Raw genomic sequence first — 27,246 nt, 5'->3', positions numbered from 1 at the left:
ATGTCCACAGAAAAGTGATACCTATAGCGAGCCAACGCACGGACTTGACGTCGATGGATCTATTCCCCACAGAGCCGCATAAGTTTTGTGTCATTCATGTTCCACTCGAAATTATAAGCAGTCGAGACACACGGCATTTGAAAAAGAAAAAAGAATGGAGGAAGGCCAAAGAGGAGAAGAATACGAGAGCCAGCATGTGCACGAGGTGTACGAGCAGATAGCGACTCACTTTTCCGCAACGCGATACAAGGTGCGATTCCACTCTATCTAAATTTCACATCTTCAATCTATTCCACCATGGTCGCACATGTTACTGAGATGCATATAGCCATGGCCAGTAATAGAGCGCTTCCTGAAAGAACTACCGCCCGGCTCCATCGGTCTGGACATTGGCTGCGGCAACGGCAAATACCTCACCGTGAACCCGTCTGTCTTCATCGTCGGCAGCGATCGATCGCCGAATCTCACAAAGTTCGCTGCTGCGCATCAGCCTCACGCTGCTGTCGTCGCCGATCTTTTTGACCTGCCGCATCCGCTCGCAAGGTTCGACTTTGCCATCAGTATCGCTGTCATGCATCATTTGTCTACGCCTGAGAGGAGGATACAGGGCGTTAAGCATGTGTTGGATACGCTGGTGTCTGGTGGTAGGGCATTGGTCTATGTCTGGGCGCTTGAGCAAAAGGACAGCAGGAGGGCTTGGGACAAAGGCGATGATCAGGATGTCATGGTGCCTTGGGTGCTGCGACAGCCTCAGCCAAAGGTAGCCAAGGCCAAGAAGAATCGAGCAGCAAAGGATGCGGACAATTCCGCTCAAGATGCGCAGCAGCTGTCGGAGCCGATACCTGATAAGACTTTCCACCGATATTATCATCTATACCGCGAGTGGGAATTAAATCAGGATGTCGAGGCTGCAGGTGGTATCATTGTTGAAAGCGGCTACGACAAAGACAACTGGTGGGCGGTTGCGGAGAAAAGATGATGCTGACCAAGACCTTCCGTTCAGTCGTCATCATCATTCAGCCACAGCTACCGCACAGGACGAGGCATCTCCCTTGTCGTTCCGTCAGCCTCGATACATGCTGCTGCTGCCAGCTGGTAACATTACCTTGCACGCATCATCCGGGCCTCCATCCAACATGCCTACGTTAAGCACATCTCCTATCGTTACCAGGAACTCGTCAAGGTTGACCTACAGAAGCATCACCTATCGACCAGACTTGATCCATCTCCAGGACAAGCTGAAGTCCGCCTCAACAAGCGTCGCGCTTCTTGGTGCATCTAGGTCGTGTAGGGTAGGACATATGTCCTGAATTGACTTGTTAAAGTCGAGTGTTGAGGAGGAAGTAACAGCTGGTTATCGAGTACCGCTGCCGTCTTTGCGAGCACTCGCCGGTTGCGTGGGTTCAAAGGGTCCACGCAAGCAGATGTGCTCGTTTTGAGCAGGATGTTTGATGCAGGGGCCGACCAACTCACGATCCCTGATCCCGAAGCGCCAGTCGGTCTTCGCTCGACGGCTGATACATGCTTACACTAGAATGCCGCTGTGCGACAGAAGTGCTGTAGTCTGCACGCACTAGATCCGATTGCATGAGATTTGATCCCGAGATGACAGTGATGCGTCGTCAACATCAAACCATAATGATTTGGGGTCATTAGAAGCCCTCTCATTTGTTCATACTGTCCTTCATGAAGGCTGAAATGGCATCCCTGCAGAGACGTTCGTTGTAGCTCTCCCAGATTTCGTACAAACTGATGAGTTCTTGGGTCGTGACGATGACAGCTTCCATATCAATCTTGCTTTCAGCCAGCCATTCGACCAGACGCGTGATTTTGCTGCTTGCAGATTTGGTACCTCCTATAGCACTCAAACCTTGCTGAAGTGCCACCTGAAGGTTGCTGGAGCTCGTTGCCGCGGCGTGTGCTTGCAGGCCAGACTGAGCTGGTTTTAAGACCACCGAAAGAAAGATTGCTGTTACCGCTATTATGTGAGGCGGGTATAGTAAGGGTAGATCAGTATTGTAATGATCGTTTATGATAGAGTGAGCCAAAGCACTCTCCTCTGTCGTCAGAGGGAAAGCGAAGCTCAAGTCAGATAGAGTACGGTATGGATGATGGATAATCAGACGGGCGGAGAGAACACTGATCATATGGAACTCGCATTCGCCAATTTTAGATATATCATTAAATCCTAGTTCTAGTAGGGAGTTAGCTGCAGTATCACAGAAGCATTCTTGGCGATGTCCCGAGCTCACCTGGCCATTGGCGTGCTGCTTCACCAAGTACGAATCGAATATGTACAGGCGATTCTTCCATCTTCGAGGCAAGATATACTGCAGTAGTCATGATAGCGTACGGATTAGTTCTCCGGATCTCCACCTTGGTGTAGAATCGACGGATATAAATCTGAGCTGTCGCAATAGGCTGTTGCCTCAGATTCATACGTCGCGCAAGTTTAGTGATTTCTATGAAAGAACAATCAGCTTATCTTGCCTTTCAATATTTTCATTACACCTACGCTGTTGGAAATAGATGCTAAGTAAACGCGGATCTGGAAGTGGGTGCTTCGTAACAAGGGCTCTGTTCGTATTGCTTAATGCTTCTCGAATCTCACCGAGTCCATCTTTGGTGAACGTCCAAAAACGCGCTTGAGTAGAGTCCCAGTAATTAGCTGCCATTGTAAGTGATGTGGTTGACTTTAGGGAGTCGATGGTTCGGCAAGAAAGTCAGAACAGGTACAGTGTGAGTGCCACGAGGGGCCGCCAAGCAATGGGCGTCAGTCGCTCGTCCCAGAGCCAGACATCACTCGCCTTTTTGGAAATTGGTTCCTTGATACCAGACGGGAAATTAGGACACAAATTGAGATGAAGGTGTAGAAAAGGGTGACGAATGTAGAGAAACCTGGTGCAGCACTCAAAACAGGGGATAGTCGGAAAGTCCTTGATCGTGGCACGAGAGGTTTGCCATGGCTAGAATTGATCGACGAGCAAAGACATTCGATGAATTACAACATTCACTCAAAGGTCATAGGAATACTGCCAATATTTTCTACTAGGCTCGTGCCTTGCGCCTTCCATCCTTGATCCCCATGATACTGTACGTCGGATCTCTTGTGTCACCAGAATTATCTTTGATCTAAGTGATTCACGAGCAGTATCTAGAAACTACCCCAAGTGTTGATAGCGCGGTGGGCAGAATGGTAGTAGATCCGTATCTTCTTCATCATCGTCTTCGTCATCGTCCAGCTTGACGCCGTTCGCGACCGTCGTGCCTTTAGTTTGATAGCCCTCGATCAGATTATGGACCTCGTTTTCAGCAGGTGTCAGAAAAGGAGGTTTGGCGTCTGAGCCGGTCGTCGTCTTCTCCAAAATCTCTGTGATCATGACTCCCTCGATCTTGAAAGCAGCGACTTTGCCCTCACCGCGCTCGAGGGCCAAATTCCGCTGTTCGGTGCGTCTCTGGTCTGAAGCTGCCTTGGCTGTGGCGGAAGCGGCGAGTTTGCGCTCGTCGTACAAGACTATGGCTGGACCTATACCGCCTCGCCTTTCCCATGCAGGGGTTTCGTCGAGCTGGGCTCTGATATAGAGAGCGCGTTTGGCGCAGGCATCGGTGCACCAGTTCTCGGAACCTTTGGCTCGAAGCCAGGGGCGATTGCGATCAGTAGCTCGAGGCGGTGCAGCACACAGAGTATACCCGCATCGACCATTCACGTGACGCTCTTCTATCAGAGCGTCGTAGTCTGACGGTTGAAATTGCATGACTAAAGTGAGGAACCTCTGGATCTCTTGGTCTGTCGGAGAAGAGGCGGCTGGATAGTCGGACAACTCTTCGATTGAGTTAAGGACTGTTGCCAGGACATCTTTTTGCTCTTGAATAAGCCGTGCTTGCTCGACTGCGATCGCTAGTCTTCTCTTCTCGACATCCGAAGTCGGTTTCGGAATATTAGGAGATACATCAGGCAAAGGGAGTTGTGTCTTTTTCAAGATGGATTTTGGTTGTGGTTGAGTGGAGGAAGTCATGGTTTTTCAAAACCGACCTTGTCTTTTGATACACGTGAGAAACAATCTACTGTAGAACCAGATTTTGCAGATTTCCTTGTTCTGTTATTAGGCTGAGAGCCAATGCTATTGCATGGGTATTATTATGATGTGGAATCGTAAATTGGTGCTTCTAGAGGTGGTGGCGTTTGATATTCGATATTGGGCTTGTTCTGGTAACAAAGCAGTTCGTACAGTATATGGCGATTGACCATTTTGTGGGGTCAACCGAAGTCCAGCCGCGTAACCATTTCCAGAGATATATTCACACCTGACTTAGAACCCTCTGTGAAAATGAAAGAACAGTGAAATTAAATTCTGTTGGTTTATCTGATAGACAGGAGGCGCTAAACCCTTGTACGCATTTAAATCCTATGGACACCTTGCACGTGCAAGGGGTCCAGCTATCTAGGCCTTGCGATAGCCAAAGAGCCACATCATAACGCATACTCTTTCGTAGTGTAGGGGAGGATGTCATGTTCCAGATGCAACCCTGTGAAGGACGGCAATTGGGAGAGTGACGGTCCACGCACTGCTGTTGCGATCATAAAAGATTCTTCGAAGGCCTGTATGGACATGCGAACGTCACTGACTGTCTTGCCATGCAGACTAACCTCGACATCGTCGACCTTCTCTCCCCAGACACCGTGAGTAGAGCATCTAGCAACAGTACCAGGCTCTGGGCTTTTAACGTTGTGGAACTCCAATTGCTTCAGCCAGGGAGCTAGTAAAGCCTCACCAGCGAGCTTGATGTAAGCCTCCTTGTAGCAGAAGAAGGTATAGAATCGGCGGAGCTTAGCATCAATTAAAATGTCACTAGTGAAGGTCTCCGTCTGACCAGAGGGCAACCTGACGGTCAAGTCACGGTGCCGGTGCACGCAGCGATCGTTACGGCCGATTTGTTCGCCAGTGAGTGTTCGACCATCGAGAAGAGTCAGAGAATCGATCTTGAACTTCATATCCCACCGTTCCTCTTCGGAGAAAACTTCCTCGTAGATGTCGATCCAGCCATCAAAGCCTTCTTGATCAATAGTGCGATAGTCGTCTCTCTCGTTGACACACACAATGTCAACCCCAACTTGTGTCAAACCATCCGTGGTTTGTTCTCTAGCTTGGCCTGTTCTGCAGCCGACAAGCGCCACTAGACCAGCCTGATGGGATACATTGAAGTCGATCGGTGCAAAGCTACCATCAGGTGACAGTGCCGCAGGCTTTCCATGGGTTGGATCACCCTTACGTGCTATTTTGACTTGTTTCCAAGGAATACCGAGTGATCTCGAAATGAACAACCTTTTTAGAAGTGCAGAGCCGAGAGACATGCGGGCGTCGGCAATGAACATCTTACGCAGACATGTCTCTCGCTCTTCGGGTGACAACAGCTCCAGGACATCGGCGGCCTTTTATCAGTCAGATACCGATTTGCCAGTGACCATAGATTGGTATGTATGTTGTACTGACAGCATCTTGGATCTTACCGCCGGGCCAGAGCGCACGAACGTCAAGTAGCCAACAAGTGAACCCCTCGAGCTCCTGGGTGGAAGGTGGCATGGTATATTTTATGGAAGCAGTGTCGAGCAGCCCCGGTCCCGTTAGCCGCAGCCGCAATAATACAGTTCTCACGGTACCTGTATTTTACTTTGGCGCACAAGCCACCCGGCGGACGCAGTGGAGCGGAAGTGAACCCTTGAAATGACGTTGCGAGGGCGATTTTTGTGCGGACCTGTCGCGCGCCTTCCAAAGGAGTGAAAGGCACAATCAATCACGCGGGTTGTGTGGCCTTGGATTGGTTTGATTTGTCGAGTTCCTGCTTCTTTTGTGCCTTTGTGCCTCTGCCACTGCCTTTGCTTATGTGCTTTGATTCTTCGCCAATAATCATTCGGCGACGATCACGTTCTCTCGGGGTTTCCCATGAATTGATACAAGTATCCCTATCCTGACCTCGCTTGCATTCGTCATTGCCCCGTCCCGTGTCCTGAGATCCACCAAACTCAAAGACCGACGACCGCGCGCAGATCTGTTTCCTTGGACGAGACGGAGTCACAGTAACACTCGCCGTGACACTCCCCGCACGGCTTGTCATCTGAGGGACATGTAACGACTTGTCCGTTGACACTCCCACCTTTCTCTTCTTCTCCGTCTCTCTCGCCCTGTTGTCTGCACTCACCGCGTACCGTTTACACCATGCCGCCGAAAGGATCCCGTGTGGTCAAGGAAGACCAAGACTCGAGGAGCGAAGGCTCGAGCAGCACGCACCCCAAGCAGACGAGTAGCAGTGGCGTCAGAGGCAAGAGGCAAGCGGCCCAGACGAATGGAGGGAGCAGCCTTCTCAGAGATGCTGTGAATGCTAGTGACGCGGCCGCTGCTGCTACCAGCGCCGCTGTTGCGGCCGCCGCTCAGCAAGTGGGTGGAAATGCTGTATGTGCCGTATCTATTGTTTCTGATCAGTCCATGGCCCTTTCTGACAACGAGTCGCATACGCAGTTCACCTGGTCCAGCGAACCCCTACCTCTTCTACATGCCTACCGTCAGAGCCATCATATGGCCACCCCTTCGGCCTTCAGCAACCAGCGCAACCAATACCTCCTCACCAATCCTGGCATTGGCAGACAATCGCCGACCATGTGTCGAAAGAAGAGCAAGCGCAAGGTTGGCAAAGACTCGCTGGCCCTAGCCGTCAGGAAAAACTTCAATGCTGCTGCTGTGAGCGAAGTCGAGGTCATGGTTGGTCTATTGTACAAAGTACGACACCAAGGCAAGCATATTGGATATTTCTCACACACTCTTTGAAGACGCACCGCTGACTCGACCATGTGCAGACAAAGCATTCAGAATGAGAGCCGCGCCCACGAAGCCCACGAAGAGTACCATTACCAATTCAAATACAAATGGTCAATGATGGAAGAAGAGACGCAATTCAGATACCGTTTGACAAAGCAGGCAAAGGGTCTACATTTTAAAGGCATAGATTTTATGGCGTTGATTCGGAGAGACTGTTTGGGTATACCATACTGGCTCCTCATGTGGGGCCTCCGTTCGGGTTTAATGATTTCTCGATGACTTTTCGTCTTTCTCTTTTCTCCTTTTCATAGCTATTGCTTTTACATGATACAGGCGAATTTGCACAACGAGATGTATACCATAAACGAAGATTTGACGAGACTCTTTGCGATCCCTGTCGCTATATCTTCGATACTGACAACCTTGAGATCCTCAGTGCCGAGTGCACGACATTGTGTATAAGGTACCTAGTTGACCAACACTGCATTCTTCCCTCGTGACGTACCGGAATTGTTCCACATCGTTACCACTCGTGTGCTGGCCACCTCGATTACCCCACCTTCGGCAATGATGAGCGGGTCTCTATCGCATATACACCCTCTGACTCTCCGCTCTCGAGTCCAGTCAGTTCCCTCATTCCTCCTTCGACGACCAAAGTACTACCCAAGAGCACTACGGACCGCACAACCACACTTGCCCCTCCAACCCCACCACCGCCGCTCCATCCACCTCTCCCCAACCGCACCCACAAAGATGCGCATTCCCTACGCCCCCACAACCCCGCCAGAGACCTCCAGCGCCGAAACAAAAGCAACCTACAACCGCATCTCCGAGCGGCGGAAACCGCGGCCTCTGATCCCCCTCGACCTCGCCCTGCTGCACAACCCCTCGATCGCCGACGGGTGGAACACGCTCCTCGGCGCCATCCGCTCCAAGACGTCGCTCTCGCCCGCGCTCATGGAGATGGCCGTCTCGCGCATCGCGATCCTGAACGGCGCTGTCTGGGAGTGGGATGCGCATGCGCCGCTGGCGCTCAAGGGCGGGCTTGCGAGAGCGGCTCTGGACGTCGTGAGAAGGGCGGACGTCGTGCCTTCTGGTGGACGAGAGAGGAGTGAGGAAGAGGTGGAGAAGTTGGCCGAAGACGAGTGGGCGGTGCTTTGTCTTACGGATCAGATGACCCGGAGCGTGGTTGTTGATGATGCCGTTTTCGAGTCGTGTAAGGCGCTGCTTGGTGAGACGGGCGTTATGGAGATGACGGCTACGGTCGCTACGTATAATTGCGTCAGCAGGTTCTTGGTTGCGCTGAATGTTGGTGAGAAGAACGGGTTGAATATGGAGATGCCCAAGGAGACCTGATAAGAGGTCTGTCCTTGCACATGCAGGGGACATGGTAAATTGCATTACGGAGCATATGGGATGTTAGACATGTGATACGAAAGCAATTCTGGTTGTACATATTCTATTGCTTAGGTTGTATCTATGAGTACTCATGTCGAAACTGGGACCCGCATGTATGTGCAGTATGCTGCAGCATCGACTAGGACGAAAGAGCGGACATGTGTAGATACAGTGAGCAACATTTATTGTAACTGATACCAAAATAGGAATATGAATGAATGCCAGAGGAGAAAAGCAAAAGAGTTTTACGTGCAAGTGGTGTAAATTCGTGGTGGTATCTCTTACTATCTATTCAATCCATTTCCTATCCGATCTTATGACTCCTTCATGGGCTCCTCGGCAACGTAGTGTAGATAGGCACCCAGGAGCTTGATTCCCTCAATGTAGTTCCTGCGATCCAGCTTCTCGTTGATGCTGTGCGCCGCATCCGTGCTGCTTCCCATGGGCAGAAGCAACACATTCTTTCCAGTGGCCTGCTCAAAGGTCAAAGTCACGGGGATACTGCCACCCTCGCGAGTCAGATCAGGCTGCACCTTCCACACCTTCTCCACGGCCTTGGCCGCAGCGGTGAAGTTCCAGTGCTTGGGTGAGGCCACCCACCACTTGCCCGAGTGCTGCTCAATCACCTTGCATGTGTTCTTCGAGCCGAGTGCAGCGAAAGTCTTGTTGACATAGTCAAAGACGAGCTTGTTGACGTCGGCGATCTCCATGTTGGGGACGGTTCTGATACTGAACTTGCCAATCACCTTGGCTGGGATCACCGTCTTGGCTCCGGGAGCAGAGAATGCGCCCTCGATGCCGTGGAGAGACAACGAGGGGAATCGCCAGCGGGCCATGAGGGTGCGCTCCTTGTCGTCGTAGATGCCCGTCTGGCTCCCGAGTGACTCGTAGAGGTTGTCCATGGTGAATGCAATACCCTTGTACAGCTCCTTCTCCTCATCAGTGAGTGGGGCTACGAGATCCATCAAACCGGGGATCTGGATCCTTCCGTGGGTATCGACAAGGCTTCCCATGACGCGCACGAGGTCGGTCATAGGCTCCTGTGCGGTGCCACCGAACACGCCACTGTGCAAGTCCTGGCCGGGACCGCTGATCTCGATGCTGTAGTAGTTGCATCCTCTGAGTCCATATGTCAGGCAGGGCTTCTCCGTGCCCAGCCAGTAGTTGTCGCTGATGCACACGGCATCGGCGTCCTTGAAGAATTTCTTGGCCTCGGCGTTGATGAAGTCGTCCAGGCCTTCACTGCCATACTCCTCCATACCCTCGAAGCACATGAGCAGGTTGACAGGGAAGTCAACACCAGCCTTCTGGTGAGCCTCGATGGCGTTCAGCCAACCGAGCACAGGACCCTTGTCGTCGGTGCTGCCACGTCCGTACATGCGCCCCTTGTCGTCGACGGTGAGCTTGAAGGGTTCCGTGGCCCAGCCATCCTCCATCAGTGCGGGTTGAACATCGTAGTGGCCGTAGACGAGAATGGTGCGCTTGTTCTTGTCTTCTCCGTAGCGAGCGACGATGACAGGAGGAAGATCTAGGTGCTCCTTGCCGGGTTGTTTGCCCAAAGGACGAGCCTCGACGTGTGCGCCGAGTGCCTTGAGCTCGGATTCTAGGAACTTGCCCATCTGTATTCAACATCGTCCTTGTCAGCCTTTATGTGTTTTTTAAGGCAGCAGAGAGGATAGGACATACGCGGACGACCTCTCCTCTCTTGTCGTCATCAGCAGACACAGAGGGAATGGCGACAGCCTTGGCCAGACGGTCGATGAACGACTCGGCCATGCTGTCGACCTGGTTGAAGTATGCATCGAGTTGAGGAGCCATGGTGGGCGACGCTTGTTGTCTACAGATGTATGGCCAAACAGGAGCAGAAGAAGAAGTGGAAGTGGTAGAAGTGTGACTCCGTCTGTGGAAGAGGGGTCGGTGGTGGGGCCGGCTTCTTGTGGAAAGAGCAGGTGATGGAAAGCAGCTTCGTAGGGTAGTATAGGAAGGAGCCCGTCGTGTAAAGCAGAAGGTACGAGGAACAGTCTGCATGCGGGTAGAGGGAGACGTGAGAGATGATAGTGGATTTTTTTTTCCTTCTGATAGTATTCTCTTTACGAATAGCTACTGTACTTTGTGAACACGAGACTCTGACTAGGCTCCCACTGCTGCTGCTATATTGTACAGTACGAGTCGACTGCTTTGCTGCTTACCAGCACTTCACTTGCCTGTGCTGAAACTCACCTTCTTTATCAGGAATAGTGTTGGAGGGGCAAGAGCGCGAGTTCACGCTTATGCTTGCCGTACAATAATCACAGGGTCCACTAGGTACCCTTCCTCGCTCGGCTCCTGGGCTCGTTGCAGTATGGCCGAGCGGTGGACCCATTGGCTCGGATAAAGTTGGCTCCAATTGGTCAACAGTCGAACCGCGTCTGCTGTAACACTGCACAAGTAATTGTCCAGCTGTTTATGCAGCTTCTCCTGCTTTGTACAAGCCCACTCTCTCTACCTCGTGTAGGGTTCAGGTAAACAGTTCTGTCCCCTTCCTGTTAACCCTAATTGCATGTCTTGTAGCACAGTATGCCCTTATACATACGGTAGCCGCCTATACTGTCCCACAATAGTCGAACCATGTCTGCTGCTTCTCACAGAGCAAGGAAGAAGAGAGCAGATGGACACGTTATCGCAGCAATCAACAATGAATTGATTCTGACAAACCCTCACACCAAATCGCAGTGGCCAGCTTTCCCCCTGGTGGCTTTCTTGCTTCCAGCCAGAGGCACGGTTTCACTATGGGTGGTGTTGCCATTGACCTTGATGGCAGTAGGCCTCTTCAGATGGGCTACTGGCTTCTGGGGATACTCCGGTAAGTGATTGTTGTCACTTCCTGCAAACCAATTTCAAAGCTTATTCGTATAGGCCAAGGCAAACCTCCCATGTTTGGGGATTATGAGGCGCAGCGACATTGGCTAGAAGTCACCACCCAACTACCAGTATCCCACTGGTACTTCCATGACTTGCAGTGGTGGGGCTTAGATTACCCACCATTGACCGCCTATCACAGTTGGGTCCTGGGTAAAGTGTGAGACATTTCTTTTCTTGGAATTTGATCCTACGCGCAGTTACTGATATCAGTACAGCGCCGACTTTATCAACCCGGCTTGGGTGGAGCTGAGAGCATCTCGCGGACTCGAAAGCCAAGGTCTGAAGGTGTTTATGAGGGCGACTGTGTTTGTGTCTGAATATCTAATCTACGTTCCGGCCTGCGTAATCTGTCTCCGACGCCTGGGTCGATTGACGGGTGTGGCGACATGGGATCAAACAATCGCCCTGACCGCCATACTGATGCAGCCTGCTACCATGCTGATCGACCATGGACATTTCCAGTACAACACAGTCATGTTGGGATTAGTGACGGCGTGCATTTCGAGCATGCTCGCAGGCCGTCACCTCTGGAGTTGCGCCTACTTCGTCGCTGCCCTAGGCTTCAAGCAGATGGCGCTCTTCTATGCGCCCGCCGTCTTTGCATACCTTCTCGGCATCTGCGTCTTCCCAAGAATTGATATCCTCAGGTTGGTCGCCATCGCTCTTGCGACTCTGGTCTCATTCGCCGTCCTCTACCTACCTTTTCTCTTGGGAGTAGCCTACGATGCATACCGCAGCATCCCGTTGGCATCGGACATTGAGATCCCGAGTCTCTTGACCAACTTGCCGATCGAACCCAACGAGAAAGCATGGTACTATCCCATGCTACTGCAATTTGCACAGTCGATCCACCGCATCTTTCCCTTTGCGCGCGGACTTTTCGAAGATAAAGTCGCCAACATCTGGTGCGCAGTCCACTCCTCAGGTCTGCACAAACTGCACCGATATGACACTACTCTTGTCTCCCGCGCCGCGTTGGCCCTGACTTCGCTTCTCATCTTGCCTCCCTGCATCTTGATCTTCCTCAAACCCAAGAAACAACTTGTCCCTCTGGCTTTCGCAACTACAGCATGGGGGTTCTTCTTGGCGTCTTATCAGGTGCATGAGAAGAACGTCCTCCTTCCTCTCTTGCCGATGACGCTCTTGCTAGGATCCGGACCGGGTCTGTTGCCAGAGGTCCGAGCCTGGGTCGGATTCGCCAACATGCTTGGAGTATGGACCATGTATCCTCTGCTCGAACGAGACGAACTCACGCTTCCCTATCTCGTGCTTGTCGGGTTGTGGGCGTATCTTCTGAGCTTGCCTCCTGTCTCGTTTGACATGTACTTTGGCGGCGCGCAGGGGAAACATTTGAGCATGGTGGTGAAGCTCGTGCATCTCTTGTTCTATGCGGGTGGGGTCTGGTGGCATATTGGACAGAGGGCGATAGCGCCGCCAGCTAGCATGCCTGATCTCTGGGTGGTTGGTAATGTGTGTCTGGGCACTGCTGGCTTTGTGTTGTGTTACCTGTGGTGTTTGTGGCAGCTGACGTATCAGAGCGGGATCTTCAAAGTCAAGGAAGTCAGGAGTGCTGAGGATGCGAAGAAGAAGCAGTAAGCCCGGCTGGCGCACGCAGGTATTGATTATCCAAGGTGACGGGTGGGCGCCACAGCTCTTCTGTGAATCACCTTCCAGCTATAATATAACAAATAGAGGATATCGAGATACCGAGTGCAAGCATTATTGCCAAGATAGCTCTCAAAAGCATGAGTCGTACACAAGCATCATGTCGAGTTCTGAAGTAATATGCTTGCTCGTCTTCAAAGTGAAGCATCCAAAGGAGGTATATTTCGTGCCGGATTTCGTCATAAAGCTGCATTCGTGAGCTTGCCTATATAGATGGGTGAGTCCTTTGCTAGCGGGGCTGGCTGGGATGAGAATCAAGTCATTATGCTGTCCAGCTCGGTACTCCCCTCACTGCCGCCATCGCCCCAGATCTCTCTGCTCTCCATCTCGACGTCACGCATGGCCCTGCTGACGCTCTCGAGCTTCCGGACGACTTCCTCGACGCCGCCCTTGACTCTCTTGAAGTAAGCATCACTCTCTTTGCGTCTCTGCTCTGCAGCATCGAGATCTGCATCTGCCTCTCTCGTGCTGACGCCGTCGACCACGCTCATGTTCGCCGACGCCGTCGTCGGTTGTTTGTTCTTTTCCGGACTGTCTTGCTTCGTGGCTGGACGATTTGAGGTCGCAGTAGTGGTACTCGTGCGACTCGTGAGGGTGTCGTTGTCGCCCGACTTGTTGTTCACGCCCGGAGCGCCATTGACCGAGTTCGTTGCAGTCTTGTTCCCGTCTGCCGTCGCTCTCTTGGTGTCATTTCTCATTCTGTCTACACCGGGGACGCTCTCGCCCGCCTGCTCGTCCGGTCCGGCGCGAGGACCCCAGGCGCGCGCGAGTTCGACTTGGGCTTTTCGGAGATCTTCGAGCGCCACGGCATGGTTCTGACCAAAGACGTGGGTGGTTCCCGAGGCACTGAGCTCGATGTCTGATAGAGTAGACTGTAGCGCAGCCCAGTGGGCGTCGAGGATGGCGGTCGAGCGGCGAGGACGGTTCTGGCCCTGTTGTGAGGCGGACAGACCGACGGAACTGCTGTTGCTGTCGCTACGGCTCTTGTTTGTCGTGGGAATAGGCGGGGGAGGGGGGAAGTGGTAGTCATTGTTCAGTCTGCTGTTGTAATCCCTCTCCTTGTCCTTTTCTGAAGCCTCCGACTCTCGTTGGTTGGCGCTGCGCCGACTCTTGTTTGGAGACGGAGGCTGCAGTCCTCCGCCTGGCTGTTTGTGTACATCGGACGGCGAGAAGGGAGACGTCGGTGCAGGGATGGCGGCCGAGGGCGTTATGCGAATGGTCGCAGTGTCTGATCTCGACTTGGCCGACGGATGCGACGAGGACGTTATTTGTTTGCTGAGCTCGACATTGGATGCGTTTTGGGAAGGAGGTGCGACGAAAAGTGAAGGAGCGGGTAATCTCTGCGGTGGGATACTACTGGACGAAGAAGGCATTCCTATTTCTTATTCTTTTTCTCTCTGCTGCTTCTGGTGTCTCTAGCAGTTGCGATCTGCAATAATAACGGTAATGCTATAGTTATTGTCTCAATGTCATGGAGGATGGAGGATACCTAGTAAGGTAATAACCCTAGTACCGTGATGTCTCCGTATCCGAACCGCCCCCACGTCATCGCATAACACTTGGGTGGATTCCACCTTCCCCCCTTCCAGACCAGGGGATTTCCCTCTCGCCTATACCGGTCCTCACCAAAATGGAAAATCGAATACGGGACCGAGGCTTGATACGATCTCATACCAATTTACCCAAATTGACCACGAGCCGCCGAAACAACTACGTCGAAAGCGGCGGTAATAACGGCAGCACTTCAGCGACGACGACAACCAGGAAACCCACCACAAACAAACCCAGCAACGACGAAGATAAATCCGACTCGCATCACCATCACCACCGGAACATCCATCGTCGCCATCACCGCCATCACCACACCCGCGACACCATCCAGAATGCCGTCGGCCTGCAACATGCCTTTTCCTTTGACAACTACAACCCCCTGAGGCGAGGCAACCACCTACACAGCTACAACAACAGCGGCCAGATATCACAAGCCGCGAGTGACAAGCACAACCACGGCCACAACGGACAACTGGACCCAAACAAGCACGAAACCCCGACTGCAGATAACGCCGAGCCTCAACACGACGCCATTAAACCGATCACCCGCATCATCCGCCCCGCGGACGTTGTCAAAGAACGAGCACGGCGCGAACGAAGGGCGGAAGCAGTCGCCGAGGCCCTGAATGCGTTGAGCAGAGACGCACACACTGCGACTCGCAAGCTGGACGACACGTACTACGCGCTACTTGAGCGTTTAGGCACGCTTCGGTCGACCATCTCCTCGCTGCAGGAGCTCTCCGGCCAGGCAGCCGAGGCGAGGCGGGACTGGCACAGAGAGATCAACCAGGCGAATCAGAAAGTCAACACCAAACTCGACAGTTTCCAGGGCTTTAGTGCGCAGGAAAAGGCCGTGGAAGAATTGGTTCTGCGGCTCGAAAAGGGTAAAAGGGGAGCTGCCGTGCTAGAAGGGCGCTTAGAGGACTGCAGAGGCAGGCTAGAGGGAGTCCAGCGCAAGGAGGTCGAGGGCCGTCGGATCGTGAATAAGAGATGGCGCATATGCTGGTTGTCACTCTCCATGCTAGTTCTGCTCATTATACTTTTGGTTGTCTGGAGACGCAGGCAGGGCAAGTCGGATCTGCTCGTGGAATTGGTAGAGCAAGGCGAGGCACTCAGAGAAAAGGGAGCCGAGTTGGCCATCGAGGTCGGCGTGTTGGATCGAGAGAAGTATAACAGGACAAAGCCCGGGTTGAAGCTTGTGGACCCGACGTACGAAAAGGCGCATATGAAGGAGGAGGCGAAATGGGATAGACTGCTGGATGAGCTATAGATCGCGGGCGACTCTTGGCTTTTGCTTTGTTTATTAGGATACCCTGGGATACAGTACAATTGGATCATCTTGTCGCTAAAACTGTTCATATCTGACTGCGTGTCTTTCTATGTGCTCAATCCTCTCTGCCTGACGAACACTTCTATCTCCCTGCAGAACGGGGTCCGCCCGTCCCTTCAGCAGCCTTAGCCTGCGCCGTCGTTTTCGCATGACCAGCAACAGCAGCAGCAGCAGCAGCATCCGGAGCGGGCTCAGCGGGTTTCTGATCTTCCCCGTACCCCAAATTCCTCATCTCATCAGGCGCCATGAGATTTCTGCATAGAGCACAAGTCAACAAGCCAAACTCCCCAAAAAGAAAAAGCAAGAAAAGCAAGCAAGCCACAACATACCGATCCATACGACAAACGAGATAACTCTTGCTCAGCATCCTACACTCGTCATCATTGACGCCCCGGTGCTGCCGCAGACACCGGAGGTATTGTTTCATGATGGGTTGGCATTCGGCGTCGTGGTCGAGAGGGAAGCTGCCGCGCTGGGGACTGTTTGCAGAATTGGGTTCGAAAAACGGTCATATAGGTCTGGACAAGTTGTTCTTCTTTTTCTTTCTGGACTACACGGAGGGAGGGAAGGGAAGGGAAGATTGTGCGTGGGAGTGGGTGGCACTCACGGAGTCGGTTTGGCTATGTACATTTGCCCACCTGGGCCGCCGGGAGTCGTCATGGCGGAGGAGGAAGCAGGTGTGTAGGCTTTGGAGAATAGAGGGGTTTCTGGGAGTCTGTCTGAATGATAAGGGTGCGCCGTAATGCGTGAGACAGGTCAAGTGAGAGAATGGCCAAATAGCAAGATGAACTCGCTTGAATAATCAGATCGTGTCCGTCGTCATGTTACCCTACCGGACTCTGTACAGGTGATGGACGAAAGATCTCGGGGGTTCTCAGAAAGGCAAGTCTGCCGACCGCAAACCCGCAAACAGCTCGGGGGTTCACAAGCGCCGACCGACTCGTACCTCCTACCTTCCATTACAGTATCACAGGGTATATCACATACATACAACAACGTATACTCGCCGCAGCGGCTCACAGCAATCATGGAATTGGCAACATCGTCAACATCATCTCCGTCCTCGACGCCACAATGGGTTGTAGACCTCCAGTCTCCCCCAGTCAGGCCCAAGAACTCGTCGTTGCCTGAGCCACCAGGCTACACTGCGCCGACCACACTGTCCGCCAAGGTACATGATCCGCCTCGCATCTACATTTCATTCCAATTCAATACTCCCCTGTCAACCAAGCGAAACGAAAAGACCAACGTGAATCGCATCACTAACACGACACGCAGGGCTCCAAATCCAACATCAAATCCAGCAGCACGACGACCCCAACCCTGCAGCGCAAACCCCCCACGCCCGAAGAAATGGACACGCTGAAACTGAAGAAAGCCTGGGAGCTCGCCATCGCGCCCGCGAAGCAGCTACCCATGAGCGCGGTCGGCATGTACATGTCGGGCAACAGCCTGCAGATCTTCAGCATCATGATGGTCGCCATGCTGTTCAAGAACCCGATCCAGGCGATTTTCAACATCGGGAACGTCTTCTCGCGCTTTGAGACGCCGGCGAATAGGCAGCAGCTTTGGGGCGTCAAGCTGGTTTATATCGCTTGTAATTGTCTGGCGCTGGCGTTGGGGATTTGGAAGGTGAATGGTATGGGGCTGTTACCGTGAGTTTTTTTCTTTTCTGTCGTTGATGACATGATGATCGTTTTCTCCTCTTGATCTGGACGCATGTGACCTAACTCCTTGATAGGACTACGAGGAGCGACTGGCTTGCCTGGGAGAGTGCGAGAGAACCGCTCGAGAGGGCGTTCCCCGACTACCCGCTATGACTTGTGCAACATGGAAACACCGCTTATAGATGATGCATGAATGACAGACATGATCGTGCGTTCAACAAGCAATAATACATTTCATCATATGAGGATCTTCGGTATTCATTTTGTTTTTGGTACATTGATAACGTAACAGTGCGTGTCCTGATCGTCGTGGATTATATATATGAACATGAATGAGTCGAATACACACCTTGTCGAATGCAACGGTGGCGGCAGAAGTCGCCCCCTGCCTCAAAATTGCCCCCTCGCCGGTTGCGCCAATTCTACGATGTCTCGAGTGGAATGTGAACCCTTCCTTTGGCCAGAACTGGACAGACCTCCCTCTGTCGCTGTCCTCCTCTATAGCTCTTTCTCCTTCTGAGCGCCCGCGATGTTCTCCTGCTGCAGGAGATGCGACCTGCCCGTCTCGGGTCTGTTGCCCACAGCTTCCGGACCGCCCACCATCTCGAAGCCCTTGTGAAAGATCCATTCGACAGCGTGCTCGACCGGCTTATCGAACATGAACGGCAGAGCCGGCACAGCAGCGAGACCGAGCTGAAGATCGCAGTGTCAGCAATGGAGCTCCATTTTATCACCGAAAAGAAAGAGAAAAGCTTACTCCAATGGGTCCATACATCCTCAGCCTGACGTTCTTGACGTCCTTGAGCGCCTTGCCCGAGTACTTGACGATACTGTGGATAGTGAAAGCGGGCAACCCCATACTCGCCACGCTCTGGAACAAGGCTCTCTGCGCCATGACAGAGCGATAATCCTCGATGGCCGGGATCTTAGCCGTAGTCGCCAACCCATGACTATCGCCCGTAGTGCCAGGCGCCAACGACCCATTCGCGGGCGCCGGAGTCTCCGGGTTCAGAATCCGCTGATTGCGCAAATGCGCCTTGTACCCTTCATACGCCACGTCGCCCGCCAGATAGGCCCACGAGACGCCATACGCGCCCTTGACGAGATACGGATGCGCGACGGGCCGGAACGACTCGCCAATGTCGCTCGTGTACGCCACGTAGCGCTGCGCAGACACGAGAATCGTGCGCACTCGCGATGCGTAACCCGCATAACGCAGATTCGAGTCTGTCGACTCCCCGCCTTGGCCGTCGTACAGCGTTTCCCATAGCTTTTCTTCGTTGTCCAGTGTGTCCTGCAGCTCCTTTGGGAGCGGTTTTCGCGGTAGAGGCTTGGAGAAGTCCGGGCGCTCTTCGCCTCGTACGCGCGGGATCGTGTTCTGGCCGTCTTCGGGAGGGGCCATTGTGTCTGGATGCGTTGTAGAGTCGGTGGAGATGGCGATTGGGGGTTCGGTGTAACAGGTGGAAGAGGAATGGCAGGGTTGCTACCTAAGGTAAAGCTATCACCTCCGCAGTGTTTCGGTGTCGCTGACCACCTGCAGGCACCGCCGTCTGCCGACAGGTCGGGCCCAGCCTCCTGACGTCACTGCTCTCTTTATTAAAGCACCTCGCATTATTCGCGACGCGGACCATCATCGTTATAAAATATGCTCAGGGTCGGCTAATCTCACATATACCTCCGTGCGCATACAACATACTGACGTACTGAGTGCGTATTACAGCTCTCAAGACAAGCTAAGGTACTGTAGGTAGTCATATTGCAGCTCATTGAGCGAGCAATATAACTCAGATTGCAAGCGTCTGTGTCCAGTATATCAATAGAGATGACAGACCCATATGAAAAGGTCTGGTTCAAGAGTACTGCGCAACAGATCCATGCAGTATTGATACAAAAATCCCATATTCTCTCAATGCCAACCCGCTAAAGTACGAAATCTGACGAGCTCCAAAAAGCACAAGGTCGGCAGCAGCAGCCTCTTCACGTGCAGACGACTTCAAACAGTGAGAGTGTCTTGCGTGAATGTCGCCACCCAATAGCCCTTCTGCTCCCCCCTACTCAAACACAAGACGGAAAAATAAGACAAGAACTCCTTTATACCAGCTTTATAAGACCGTAGCATCAGAAGAACTTGTTGTTCGGATCGTCCGGCATCTCGAATCCCGACCTCTGGAGCTCGTCCTTGATCGTCTCTGCCATGATCTCGGTTTTCTTGCGCTGTATGTGCAGCACGCTGAGCCTCCTGATGCTGGCCTGGCTCGTCGTGGTCGACGCCGTCGAGCCTAATGAGGAGCTGAGCATGCCGGAGCCATTCATCGAGCCGTTGACGTGGTCGCTGTGGTCCCCAGGGGGATATCGCGCATCGCCCGGTGCTTCGGCCGTGACGTGCAGCGGCTTTCTCCTGCCGGGTGGCACGCCTCCCTCTAGCACTAAGAGCAGTTTCGACTGCAGGTACTTGACAATCAGATTTCGGTTATCGAATTCAATCGTGAGTGTCTCGAGAGCATCTGGTCTGACGATGCGCCTCAAGGGTTCGTTAGGTCCGTCCTGGCTGTACTGCGGCTCGAAGTTCTCGCTGTCTTTTCGCTCGAGATTCTCTTTCCAGGAAATTGATACTAGAGCCACTTGATCTCGGAGTTCTTTCATGTTTGCTGGCAGAGTATATGCCATTAGTGACCCATTCGGTGTCATTATACTGGCATGCTGTCAGTGAAAAATATACATATCGTGCACATTACATTTCTACACCTACAACCAGCGCATAAAGAGCTTGTGGTCTGCATTTTCGCTCAAGAGGTTGTTGAGCGCTCTGACGTTGAGCATGTTTCTCCCACTCGTCGAATAAGTCTAGGTGCTTGGGTTATCTGTTAGACAGTGTTAACCGCCAGACTATCAGGAGTGTTCATTGCTTTAAGATTGATGACAGTAAAGTTTGATGCCTTCGTTTGAGCATTCACAAGTCATAACAATAATTCTTCACTTTGGGGTGAAGATGAGCTTATCACCATGTCCGGTAAGACGCGCACAGTAGAGTTTAGAGAGTTGGCATACCTTATAGCACGTACAATATCGAAATGTTGGGATGGCAGAAATGTCAGCCTCCAACGAATGTTGCAATGTCAATGTAGAGCCTTGTCGCTCTCCGGAGCATTTCAATTATCTCGCCGATTTCTTGTTGCAGTTGTGTTCAGATAAGAGCTGAATACAATCGAATGGTACGTTAAGTGCTTCAATCGAATAATGTAACAGCATCCGTAACGCTTCGGGTTCGGGCGTCGAATGCGGCAGACCTGACTTGTGTCTCTGCATAATCGCTTTCACAAGCATCTGCCAAGACTTCGGGGGAGAGCTCGGATGGCCGAAGTGATTCTTACTTGCATCTGACTGCTGGCCAAGTTGTTCAGGCAGTTACTCAGCCCGGCATTAAGACTGCATAAGATAGTGTGTATAATTATAGTGATGCTGGCCGCCACACGTCGCAGCTTGCGAGATCGTCGTCTAAAGAGGCAGCAGGTGACAACCTAGCATACCTCTCCCACCCCAGTTATGCCTGGGAGTGAGCTGCATCTCGAGCCTCTCGTCTCCACCGCCCACCACAGCAGGCCTGATAACTTTTATTGTAATGGCGCTCCCTTCACTCTGCTGCACTGTCTGTGCCACCCTGGAGAGCTTCTCGTGATTCCTCCAGTCAACACCACCAAACTTTGTGATCTTGTCGCCCACCTTGAGTCCTGCTGTGTCTGCCGGTGAAGATGAGACAACCGAGTTGACCTTTGCGAACGGTACTTCGACTACTGCTGGAGTGTTCGGTTGCGTGCTTGATGATGAACCTGCGCTTCCTATTGTGGTTGAAGCAGGCGCTGCCGGGTTCGACCAGTGCTCTTGTAGCGCGGCCTCTATGCGCGCCATGAGGGCCTTGTAATCATTCTTGAGTCTGATGATGCGAGCGCGAGTCGTACGGATCTGTGCGACATCTATGTCTGGCCGAGGGTATCCATCGAAGGTGGTCAGAGATGTGTTCATGTTCACTCCATGCTATAGCTATGGTCAGTCGATGCAGCCGATCGATCAGAACTGTGCATACATACCGAATCCAGCACCGCACCCAGCGCAGTCAGCTCGCTCCATACTTTGTCCTTTTCGGCGATGAGCTCTTGCACACTTAATTGTTTCTTGTCGCTTCCGTGACCCGAGCTGCTCGCGCCGGAGGCCACTGTTGGAGCATGAAGGTTGTCCATCGGGAGGCCCATCTGATCACTGTGTTTGTTTGTAACTCAAATGCATCCGTAATTTCGATTAGTAGCAAACGTTGCGTATTGCATGAAGAGAAAGAAGGTGTTGTGATAAATAATATCTAAGTATGTCATGGATGATTATCGTGGCGGGGCAAGAATGCGGGGAGCGTCCAGGCAGCTGGCCAGCACACCTCAAACATTACATCCATCATTTCCGTCTGAAACACTGAATCAACAATGTCATGCAAGTGAGTCTATAACAATCCCGAGAGATAAAGATGATAAACAGCGACGGGGAAGAGGAGATGTAAAAAAAAAAAGAGCACAGTCATTAATCTCTATGGCCTCCCAGAAACACCACACGAGTGTGGGATCAGCCTCCAATAAAAAGGTAAAGAAAACAAATGGGTATAGAAGTGAAAACCAATCATTTCAAGCATGAAAGAGAAAGAAGAAGAAAAGGCCTAGTCCCAATCTTCCACAACCCTCTCCCTCCTGCTCCCCCTACTCCGCGAGTTCGCCGTCTTGACCTGCGAAGCCATAATAATCATCCAGATCAGAAATACCATCCCGATGATCCAAAACGCAAAGACCGCGTCCCATTCGTTGCAGATTGCGTTTTGCTCCAGCCAGGCCAGAGTGTCCAAAGACACGCCTGTGATCTTCTGGGACGAGACGTAGTTGTTGCATGTTGAGGAGACATTGCCCTTGAAGTTGCTGTCAGCGATGATGCCCAAGTGACGAGAAGTGAAAGAGAAAAGGAATCTTACGTTTCCGAAAAGTTGTATCGCCGTCTCGATGAGTCCTGTAATGTACAGTACGATCAGGATAAAGCATCCCAGAATCACATAGTCAGGATCTAGGTTCTTCTGAGCCAGCATGATAAGCATGACGATCAGAAACAAAACAGTCAGTGCGCCGACTGTGATGCCATATGGGAATAGCCTATTTACACAAGTCAGTACTCTTCGGTCCTCACTTTTTTTATGGAAAAACAGGACTCACCATGGGATACCCAGTCCGAATTGGTTTTGAATAGACACAAAATCTGCGAAGACACCTAGAATTAATCCGCCCGCTGCAAGCATGACGATAATCCACCAGTTCAGCTGAACCGAAGGCCATGGGTATCGTCTGACGACTGTGATGCGCTCGCGCGAGTACGTTGATCGAGGTGCCATTCTTGTATCCTCGAGGTCCTTGTTCTTTCAGTGATTCCCAACCCCCTTCAGATTAATGTAATCGGAGATAGCAGAAGTCCAATTGTGTCCACACAACACTCTTCTTTCTTCTCGTCGACTTTTCCAAGACCCACAACCCTAGTAGAAGCTCGCTTCAACGCGACTCGATGGACCGACTAACTAAAGCCGTTGAAGATAGGCGTTTTTCGCAAACCGGTGATCTTAACGTCTTTTCGGTTCACCAACGTCTTTTGCTTCATACACCACAAGAGGACTGTCTAGACGTTTTTGTTTCTGTCACAGATCCTGGAGATATCAAGGTGATGGTTGCTTATCAGTGCCAGTGACGTGACTCGCGAGCAAGCACAAAAGCGCGGGGAAATGGGGAGCGTGGTTGGTATCGATAAGAGATGGTCAAGAAGCCTCTATAAGGTATGCAGTTTCGATATAATGCGATGAGGAACGCGCATTATTGCAGATGTACAGATGGAATGTGGTATGAGAAAAGAGAAGAGAAAAACCAATTGGAGAATGGCTCTACAGGCTTTCGTAAACCTAGTCTTTGACGTACTCTGCGCGCCTGGAACACGGATGAGAAAGTATGGGCTGGCTTGCGGAGGAGGTTGGGAGGGTTGATCCGAGCTTTCTCGGCTGCTCTCTTCCTCGTGTGGCTGGTTGGAACCAGATCAAGGTATGGTCCTTCCTGTCGATGTCCTACTCTCGGATCTGACATTCCAGCATATACAAGATAAGAAGCAAAAGGTATGGTAGTCATGGAATGAATTTCGCCGACAACGAAGATATTATACATGATGCAAGAATAACAATGAAAATGTATACTCGAACACTAATCTACAAGGCGCCTCCCACGGCCGTCACGATCCACATGGCTATCCTCACATGCAAGCCGACCCTTCTCTGCGTCTTCTCAAACGTCGACTTGTCTACCACTGCGGCATACTCCTGCAACCAGGCTTCCTCCTCTCCCAATCTCTTCATCAACCCTTCATTCCGCGTCACAATCGCCACGTTGGCCTCTAGATCAAGACTGTAGCTTCTCTTGGTGTAGTTGCTGCTGCCGATGATGCTGATACAAGGTCCTTGGTCACCGGGTAATGTGATCCACAGTCCCTTGGCATGATATGTCCAACCGCCAGCTTCGTTGACTGTGCCGCGTCGCCATTCCTTGAGCTTGATCTTGTCCGCCAAACCTGCTTTGCTCACTGACCCAAGGAAGGTCTTGCCCAGATAAGTATAAGCCGCAGGCAACATTCCACTGACGCCTTTGGATCCGTAAAACCCGTTCGCCCACGGCGATGCCGCTACTACTGTCCCCGACGACGACGATGAAGCCAGGAGCAGCTCTCGTAGCCAAGGCGTCATGTTGAAGTAGCCTGCTGTGAACGTCCACTTTGAACCCCTGAAGCCGGGAGAAGCGAGACGGGAGAGTATGCTGTTCATTGCTGGAAGCTCAGTGGACGTGTCGTTGGCTTTGAGTAAGGGTGTGAGTTGCAGGAGAGGATAAAGCTGGGTATCCGTCTTTTCGCGCTTCGATGCCTCGGTACCGATAGCAGAAGGTTGGAGAAGTGGTGCGAGCAGACCCCGGGCTGCGTTCATGTAGCTTGTTGGGTCAGATAGAGGTTCCGGCTGTGCTTTCGTTGATGGCCAGTCTAATGTGAATCCGCCTGGAGCGCTGCTCGACGGCGTGACCTGATAGCTGATAGTGCATACTGTCTTGTGAATCTTCTCAAAGTAGTCGGCGATCTCCTTGGATGAGATCAAGTGGTAGCGGTCCTGTCTGTTTGTGAAGTAGTCATCTGACAGGTTGGCTCTGAACAATAGGTATCAATATAAAAGTTTTCTCCGACCTGAGGAAACAAGCACCTACCCAGACATTATGATCTCGTCATCAACGCCGTAAAGCTTCATGTGCTGGAGGCCCCATCCCTCGTTGATACGTTTGGGCAACAGTGCCTTGCGAATGCCGGTCAGATTAGGCGTGTGGTACATGCACACTTCGACTCTGTGAGGGCCGAACTCCTGCACCAGACTGGCGAGCAACGTTGCACACGACGGATCAGGTGTCTCGCGGGTTCCTCTCAACGCATCTGTGAGAAACGACACTTTGAGCTCGGGGTTGCGCTTGAGCGCATCTCGAACAGTGGCTATCTGATTGTCACTGTTACAAAGAGATCGCTCGAATCTGACGGTTAAAGACTAAACCTACGAGTTCATGCTCCTTTTTTCCTATGTACAAAGTTGATAGATATACTCTCTTTTGAGCGGTCGATATTTTGGCCTATCATGGCCCGATTAGCTGTTGCATCCACACTGACGCTTTAAAGGCACCTAATGCTATCGCAGAATCTTTGTACATGTTGTGCCGAAATCGAAACAATGTCTGAGGCCTGAGTATGGAACTGGGAACAGAGACAGCACGAAGAGATGATGTGAAAAAGGGACTACGAGTCCAAGGAATCGAGCGAGCAGACTTACCTTCAACGTCTCATAGAACTCACTAGGATCCTTGAGGATCCGAATCTGTGAAGCATTTACATCAAAGCGAGGCGACAGCTTGTCCAGCTCGCTCGTCAGCCCTCCTAAAGCGGCGACTGGAGATGATGCTGGAGCCGCATTCGTCGCGGTCGCAGAGCTTGCATTGGAGTATCTTCTACGAGTCGACTTCTGTGGAAGACTGGCGGTCCGAAGTCCTCGACTCGACGCTCGCCTGCATCCGACTCGCAGAGTACGCGCAAACATTTCCCTGGACGATGCTGTGATATCGTTCTATCTCTATTTATTATGCATTTACAGTACTTTGATGTTTTGAGAGGTGGTCAGAGCGTTTTTTCCTTAGACCTGTCGACGCACCCTAGAATCCACTAAATCGGCTATGTCCGCTATCGCCGCCTAACCATATATCTACCTTCTCTAGTTATTATTGTACCCTACGGGAGGTCGTAAAACATCTATCTCTATTCCAATTTCACTCCGTCATGTTTCTATATTGACGAATCTCTGGCTTCTGATGATCGCGTTCAGAGTCCTCGGAGACTAAACTTCATGTCTTTGCTAGTTGATCAATGGGCCGTCCTCTGTCAATACCGGTGATATGTGCGTTGTATACCGACGTGGGAGCAAGCCAAGATGTATCTGCTGCAGTCGCTCGGAAGGTGAGCTGATGACAACGGCATCATCGTCACCGATCGCATCGAAGGTGGCTAGGCGATGAATGTAGGGTCCTGGCCTCAGGCAGCCGGGAAGAAGCAGGACCCGAGGCACTTATCTCACTCTGCTCCATGATGTGAAGCATGGCGATCATAAGACTCTTTTGACAGTCAAGTCACCTTTGTTCTGGTCGCCAGGGAGAGCGATATACGTGCCTGCCTCGACACGCTTCTGCCACTTATTTGACTCGTATCGGGCGGTGAAGATGGACATGCGAAGAGCAGGCTCACCGTCCTTGGGGGTGTCTCTAGTCCACACCCAACGACCAAACGACCAGTTAAGAATGTATCTTGTCGGTCCTGTGTGACCGTTCGTGGTGCCATCCGCAGGTGTAGATTCCAGGCCAGATGGTGTTTCTGACGAGTAGACCACAGCCTTGATACGGTAGACTTCATCCTTCGGGGCTGCCTTGAGTAGTAGATCGAGCTTGTTCAGATCAATCCCGGCGTTTGTTCCTTCTGGTGCTGTGTACGCGATGCTGAGGCACTCCATCTCCTCGTTGTGGTCGTGTGAATGTGCGCCGTTCTTGTGGTCATGTTCATCGTGGTGATCGTGCCCATTCTGCAACTCTCTCTTGACCCAATCATCGGCCATCTTCCGATCAAGACCAAAGAGTAGGTCCTTGCTGATCCAGCCCTTGTCGCTTTTCAAGACTGGTGTTTCGACGTCCATGTCGCCCAGACGATCAAGACACTGCTCGTACTTCATCTCGTCTACGTTCTCCCACTTGTTCATGACGATCATGTCGGTCTGTCGTGCTTGCAGTTTGGCCGTGTAACTCGTGCTAGCATAACCTCCCCAGTTCTCTACGTCGATGACAGAAACGATGCCATCCAGCTCATATTTGCCAGTCTCAGCGGCCAGCCTCTTGATCTCCAGCATTAGCTTAATGGGCTCTGCACTTCCGGATGTCTCGATGATGACACGATCGGGATTGTACTTATCATCAAGTTCCTGCAGAGAATCACCGATCTGGCCGACATTTGTACAGCAGATGCAGGCACCCAGAAGCTCGCTGACACCGGTCATTTCAGCGGCCGATGCCAGCTGCGTGTCAATCGCCAGATCACCGATTTCATTTTTGATCAAGGCAAGCTTGTAGTCTGGGTTCTCGGCGCGGAGTTGAGGAATCAGGTTGAGGATCAGACTTGTCTTGCCAGATCCCACGAACCCTGTGATTATGGTTATGGGGGTCTTGTCTCGAGAAGTCATGGTGTACCGACGTCAAGTAGCAGTACTTTTGAGAAAAACAAGATCCCGGCGAGTAAGACGGCCTCTCGA

General features: G+C 51.9%; 17 protein-coding genes across 17 annotated transcripts; 6 read left to right on the top strand and 11 right to left on the bottom strand.

Annotated features, from left to right (window-relative positions):
• Positions 1-154: 154 nt before the first annotated feature.
• Positions 155-979, top strand: AAFC00_000359 (uncharacterized protein; the record flags this gene model as incomplete). Its single annotated transcript, XM_069343259.1, has 2 exons — positions 155-250; positions 329-979. 2 exons carry the CDS (start codon positions 155-157, stop codon positions 977-979), a joined length of 747 nt encoding a protein of 248 aa, XP_069200180.1.
• A 685-nt stretch (positions 980-1,664) lies between these two features.
• On the bottom strand, positions 1,665-2,675 carry AAFC00_000358 (uncharacterized protein; the record flags this gene model as incomplete). Its single annotated transcript, XM_069343247.1, has 3 exons — positions 1,665-2,194; positions 2,253-2,462; positions 2,516-2,675. 3 exons carry the CDS (start codon positions 2,673-2,675, stop codon positions 1,665-1,667), a joined length of 900 nt encoding a protein of 299 aa, XP_069200179.1.
• Positions 2,676-3,161: 486 nt separating this feature from the next.
• Positions 3,162-4,016, bottom strand: AAFC00_000357 (uncharacterized protein; the record flags this gene model as incomplete). Its single annotated transcript, XM_069343234.1, has 1 exon — positions 3,162-4,016. One exon carries the CDS (start codon positions 4,014-4,016, stop codon positions 3,162-3,164), a length of 855 nt encoding a protein of 284 aa, XP_069200178.1.
• Positions 4,017-4,471: 455 nt separating this feature from the next.
• On the bottom strand, positions 4,472-5,582 carry AAFC00_000356 (uncharacterized protein; the record flags this gene model as incomplete). The annotated part of the gene is made up of 2 exons (XM_069343222.1): positions 4,472-5,431; positions 5,493-5,582. The coding sequence occupies 2 exons, from the start codon at positions 5,580-5,582 to the stop codon at positions 4,472-4,474; spliced, it is 1,050 nt and encodes a 349-aa protein (XP_069200177.1).
• A 633-nt stretch (positions 5,583-6,215) lies between these two features.
• On the top strand, positions 6,216-6,930 carry AAFC00_000355 (uncharacterized protein; the record flags this gene model as incomplete). The annotated part of the gene is made up of 3 exons (XM_069343210.1): positions 6,216-6,449; positions 6,516-6,786; positions 6,851-6,930. 3 exons carry the CDS (start codon positions 6,216-6,218, stop codon positions 6,928-6,930), a joined length of 585 nt encoding a protein of 194 aa, XP_069200176.1.
• A 635-nt stretch (positions 6,931-7,565) lies between these two features.
• AAFC00_000354 (uncharacterized protein) lies at positions 7,566-8,168 on the top strand (the record flags this gene model as incomplete). Its single annotated transcript, XM_069343197.1, has 1 exon — positions 7,566-8,168. The coding sequence occupies one exon, from the start codon at positions 7,566-7,568 to the stop codon at positions 8,166-8,168; it is 603 nt and encodes a 200-aa protein (XP_069200175.1).
• A 356-nt stretch (positions 8,169-8,524) lies between these two features.
• On the bottom strand, positions 8,525-10,028 carry AAFC00_000353 (uncharacterized protein; the record flags this gene model as incomplete). Its single annotated transcript, XM_069343186.1, has 2 exons — positions 8,525-9,829; positions 9,897-10,028. The coding sequence occupies 2 exons, from the start codon at positions 10,026-10,028 to the stop codon at positions 8,525-8,527; spliced, it is 1,437 nt and encodes a 478-aa protein (XP_069200174.1).
• A 789-nt stretch (positions 10,029-10,817) lies between these two features.
• AAFC00_000352 (uncharacterized protein) lies at positions 10,818-12,707 on the top strand (the record flags this gene model as incomplete). The annotated part of the gene is made up of 3 exons (XM_069343176.1): positions 10,818-11,052; positions 11,106-11,268; positions 11,327-12,707. 3 exons carry the CDS (start codon positions 10,818-10,820, stop codon positions 12,705-12,707), a joined length of 1,779 nt encoding a protein of 592 aa, XP_069200173.1.
• Positions 12,708-14,406: 1,699 nt separating this feature from the next.
• AAFC00_000351 (uncharacterized protein) lies at positions 14,407-15,597 on the top strand (the record flags this gene model as incomplete). Its single annotated transcript, XM_069343154.1, has 1 exon — positions 14,407-15,597. The coding sequence occupies one exon, from the start codon at positions 14,407-14,409 to the stop codon at positions 15,595-15,597; it is 1,191 nt and encodes a 396-aa protein (XP_069200172.1).
• A 142-nt stretch (positions 15,598-15,739) lies between these two features.
• On the bottom strand, positions 15,740-16,317 carry AAFC00_000350 (uncharacterized protein; the record flags this gene model as incomplete). The annotated part of the gene is made up of 3 exons (XM_069343144.1): positions 15,740-15,911; positions 15,987-16,136; positions 16,265-16,317. 3 exons carry the CDS (start codon positions 16,315-16,317, stop codon positions 15,740-15,742), a joined length of 375 nt encoding a protein of 124 aa, XP_069200171.1.
• A 367-nt stretch (positions 16,318-16,684) lies between these two features.
• Positions 16,685-17,477, top strand: AAFC00_000349 (uncharacterized protein; the record flags this gene model as incomplete). Its single annotated transcript, XM_069343130.1, has 3 exons — positions 16,685-16,828; positions 16,936-17,312; positions 17,399-17,477. The coding sequence occupies 3 exons, from the start codon at positions 16,685-16,687 to the stop codon at positions 17,475-17,477; spliced, it is 600 nt and encodes a 199-aa protein (XP_069200170.1).
• A 345-nt stretch (positions 17,478-17,822) lies between these two features.
• AAFC00_000348 (uncharacterized protein) lies at positions 17,823-18,726 on the bottom strand (the record flags this gene model as incomplete). The annotated part of the gene is made up of 2 exons (XM_069343121.1): positions 17,823-18,017; positions 18,082-18,726. 2 exons carry the CDS (start codon positions 18,724-18,726, stop codon positions 17,823-17,825), a joined length of 840 nt encoding a protein of 279 aa, XP_069200169.1.
• A 716-nt stretch (positions 18,727-19,442) lies between these two features.
• Positions 19,443-20,144, bottom strand: AAFC00_000347 (uncharacterized protein; the record flags this gene model as incomplete). Its single annotated transcript, XM_069343108.1, has 2 exons — positions 19,443-20,016; positions 20,074-20,144. 2 exons carry the CDS (start codon positions 20,142-20,144, stop codon positions 19,443-19,445), a joined length of 645 nt encoding a protein of 214 aa, XP_069200168.1.
• Positions 20,145-20,819: 675 nt separating this feature from the next.
• AAFC00_000346 (uncharacterized protein) lies at positions 20,820-21,571 on the bottom strand (the record flags this gene model as incomplete). The annotated part of the gene is made up of 2 exons (XM_069343097.1): positions 20,820-21,356; positions 21,410-21,571. 2 exons carry the CDS (start codon positions 21,569-21,571, stop codon positions 20,820-20,822), a joined length of 699 nt encoding a protein of 232 aa, XP_069200167.1.
• A 449-nt stretch (positions 21,572-22,020) lies between these two features.
• Positions 22,021-22,737, bottom strand: AAFC00_000345 (uncharacterized protein; the record flags this gene model as incomplete). The annotated part of the gene is made up of 3 exons (XM_069343085.1): positions 22,021-22,263; positions 22,327-22,501; positions 22,562-22,737. 3 exons carry the CDS (start codon positions 22,735-22,737, stop codon positions 22,021-22,023), a joined length of 594 nt encoding a protein of 197 aa, XP_069200166.1.
• Positions 22,738-23,589: 852 nt separating this feature from the next.
• On the bottom strand, positions 23,590-25,497 carry AAFC00_000344 (uncharacterized protein; the record flags this gene model as incomplete). The annotated part of the gene is made up of 4 exons (XM_069343073.1): positions 23,590-24,568; positions 24,626-24,906; positions 24,965-25,036; positions 25,234-25,497. The coding sequence occupies 4 exons, from the start codon at positions 25,495-25,497 to the stop codon at positions 23,590-23,592; spliced, it is 1,596 nt and encodes a 531-aa protein (XP_069200165.1).
• Positions 25,498-26,055: 558 nt separating this feature from the next.
• On the bottom strand, positions 26,056-27,177 carry AAFC00_000343 (uncharacterized protein; the record flags this gene model as incomplete). Its single annotated transcript, XM_069343061.1, has 1 exon — positions 26,056-27,177. One exon carries the CDS (start codon positions 27,175-27,177, stop codon positions 26,056-26,058), a length of 1,122 nt encoding a protein of 373 aa, XP_069200164.1.
• Between the last annotated feature and the right edge of the window lie 69 nt (positions 27,178-27,246).

Source organism: Neodothiora populina, assembly GCF_041146345.1.
Source record: "Neodothiora populina strain CPC 39397 chromosome Unknown canker_contig_11, whole genome shotgun sequence".
Lineage (NCBI taxonomy): Eukaryota > Fungi > Ascomycota > Dothideomycetes > Dothideales > Dothioraceae > Neodothiora > Neodothiora populina.
This window is presented reverse-complemented; position numbering and strand designations above follow the sequence as displayed.